The sequence below is a fragment of the Cibotium barometz genome, chromosome 42 (genome assembly GCF_041138505.1).
Source record: "Cibotium barometz isolate CiBa-2024 chromosome 42, ASM4113850v1, whole genome shotgun sequence".
In the NCBI taxonomy this organism is placed as follows: Eukaryota; Viridiplantae; Streptophyta; class Polypodiopsida; order Cyatheales; family Cibotiaceae; genus Cibotium; species Cibotium barometz.
Window position 1 is genome coordinate 41,076,607 of NC_141087.1, and position 2,716 is coordinate 41,079,322.

At 46.7% G+C, this 2,716-nt stretch overlaps 1 protein-coding gene across 1 annotated transcript; it reads right to left on the reverse strand.

Annotated features, from left to right (window-relative positions):
• Nucleotides 1-1,016: 1,016 nt before the first annotated feature.
• On the reverse strand, nucleotides 1,017-2,456 carry LOC147614483 (putative pentatricopeptide repeat-containing protein At5g52630). The gene is made up of 2 exons (XM_086780542.1): nucleotides 2,216-2,456; nucleotides 1,017-1,594 (listed from the first exon to the last, which is right to left on the reverse strand). Exons 1-2 carry the CDS (start codon nucleotides 2,454-2,456, stop codon nucleotides 1,017-1,019), a joined length of 819 nt encoding a protein of 272 aa, XP_086636668.1.
• Nucleotides 2,457-2,716: the final 260 nt, after the last annotated feature.

Consider the following 2,716-nt stretch of genomic DNA (forward strand, 5'->3'; position numbering starts at 1 on the left):
CTGGTGTCTGTGTGTTGTGTGTGTGTGTGCATGAACATAGATGTGTGTGCGTCGACATATATATAAATCTATTTATATATACATGCTTACATACCTATAGATATACACACATATATATTTACCTATACATACACATACATACATAACATATATAAGTGTGTGTATCTATAGGCATGTAAGCATGTATACAAAGATTTCATTGAAAAATGTGAGATGAGATCTTCTTAGATTCAAATTCAAAATTGCATTGGAAGATGTGAGATTTGGCTCCTCCTCAGGCAGGCTTACACAGGCTTGCACGAGGGGTGGTTATTTTGAATTAGCCCCACCTCCTTTGCCCACTTCGAGGGAGGTGGGGTTATGGTTAATCTTGTATAGATAGATAGATATAGATGTCTCCCATCAAGATATATGCGGCAGCCTCCTTAGGCTGGAGATTTAGTGCCCAATCAAACACCTCTTTTCCGGGCTCCGCCTTCCCATGTATGCGACATGCAACCAGCAAGTGCAACCACAGGGTCAGCCCAACCGGCATAGGCATCCTCCCTAAGATATTATTTGTGCTCTTGAAGTCACCTGCATGCCCAAGGCGGTCTACTATGCTGCCATAATGCTGTAAGTCCGGAGTTATGGCGTGATCTCTGCTCATAGATTCAAAATAGTCAAGAACATGGACAACGAGTCCAGTATGGCTGCAAGCCGAGATGATTGAGGCAAAAGTTGCTTCATCCGGAAAACCACCTGCCGGTTGCATTGCCTCAAACGTCTGCAAGCTTGCAGTGCAATTGGCTTCTCCTGCATTACCGGCAAGGCACACACTCCACGACACAGTGTCGACTTCCAAAAGCCCATCAAAAACTGCCTCTGCATCTGCCATGCTTGCACATGTTCCATATGCATGAATCAGTGTTCTTGCCAGAAGAGGACTCGGATCAGACCACCCTGTTTGGCTACAGGCTTGCAGAAGGCAGACGAGTACAATATCATTAACAGTTACGTGCTCCTTTTGCATTTGTCTAAAGAGCCTTCATGTGTTCCCTCCTTGGCCTTGCTGAATATATGCTGAGAGCATCACAGTCCACAATATAAACATCACGTTGGGACAATCCATCAAACACGTACTCTGCTCCTCTGATGTCACCACAGTTTTTAGACATGCTCACAAGGTTACTACCAACAAAGAGATCCAAGTCAAGGCCCATCTTCCACGCACTAGCATGTAATGCTTTGCCAATTTCCAAAGGCGTCACTATGGCCAGGTGGTTTTGTGGAAGCACAGCTTCTTTCTTTTCCGCGCGGGCACAACACACTTGAAGGCCAATCAGGAAATTCTGCTTATCTGCACCCGGACCTTGCTTATCAAGCCCCTCCTCTGCATAACCTGCGGTTAATGTAGATGATGACATAATCTCATGAGCCATCTGCTCGTCAAGTACTTCCTGCATTTCAGCAAGAAGACCACATTTTGCATACGTGTCCAACAGACTTTCGGCTACTGAAGAATCTTGCTCAAACCCCTTTGTGACAAGGTGCCTATGTAATTCCCGTCCTTTGTCTATGGCTCTTATGTTAGCACAAGTAAAAGTCACAGCATCTGGAAACACACCTTTCAGTTACATCTGTGCCAAACATTTCAGTGCTTCCAGATCAAGCCCATATTCTGTGTACCCTGCAATCAGGGCAGTCCATGACACATCTTGAACTGGCAGCTCATCAACAATTCAGATGCCTCTAGAAGTGAGCCACACTTGGCATACACATCCACGCACTTATTGCCAACATATATATCATTTCCATATCCCTCTTTGGCAATCTCTGCCTACATCGCCTATGCAAGTACAAGCTTTTAAGCTGCACATGAATGTGACATCATTTGGATACACGCAGTCCTCCAACATCTGTTTCAAACAGGTCGGAGCCTCCTCACCAAGCCCATGTTCAACATGTCCGGAAATCAATGCATTCCATGAGACTATGTTCCTCTCTGGCATGGCTTCAAACATCGTCCTAGCATTCTCTGGGCTGTGGCACCTGCCATACATGTGGACAAGGGCAATCTCAACAACAAGATTCAATTTAAATCGGCTGCCCACCACAGTCCGAGCATGCAACATCACGCCTTCCACTAGAGCTGCCTGGCTCTTGATAGCACTACGATCGTCCTAATCCACAGCAACCCGAACATGAGAAATTGGGGTTGCAAGGCAATGCACACCCAAGGAAGCTGCCTGGACATCTCCGTCCTCCTCTCCCTTCCATGCACACACCACTTGCCCACCAGATATCTCATTAGCTAACCAACCAGGTGCATAATCCCTTTGAGCATAAGGAGACACCCCCTTCAACTGCATATGCTCCACACAGTTGAGAATTTCTTTACCAAGCCCATAATCAGCATATCCTACAACACTCCATGGGAACCGATCCACCCATATTACTGCAGCTTCAGCGTGCATTCCAGAGACCTTCTTATGGGCATCAAGAACCCCATCTCCCTCAGTCAGTCACAGGGTGCTGTCCAGCTTCCAAATCCTGGGGACTCCTAGATAGTAGGCTAGGGTCAACCCAGAGCAACTCCTGGCACTTCCGGCCCTTCTGGCTCTCCCTTGTACCCTCAACCTGCACCATATTTTCCCCCTCATCGATTTGGAACTTGGATTCAACTTTCAGCTGATGCCATCTACCCTCACCGTCATGCAAGACAAGATCAAGCTGC

What these genes read in the sequence shown, in the direction of transcription:
- LOC147614483 (XM_086780542.1), bottom strand. Translation starts at nt 2,456, where the DNA reads ATGCACGCTGAAGCTGCAGTAATATGGGTGGATCGGTTCCCATGGAGT. An exon ending in TGTCCAGGCAGCTTCCTTGG is followed by an intron (nt 1,595 to 2,215) that starts GTGTGCATTGCC and finishes GTGTGTTTCCAG; the next exon opens with ATGCTGTGACTTTTACTTGT.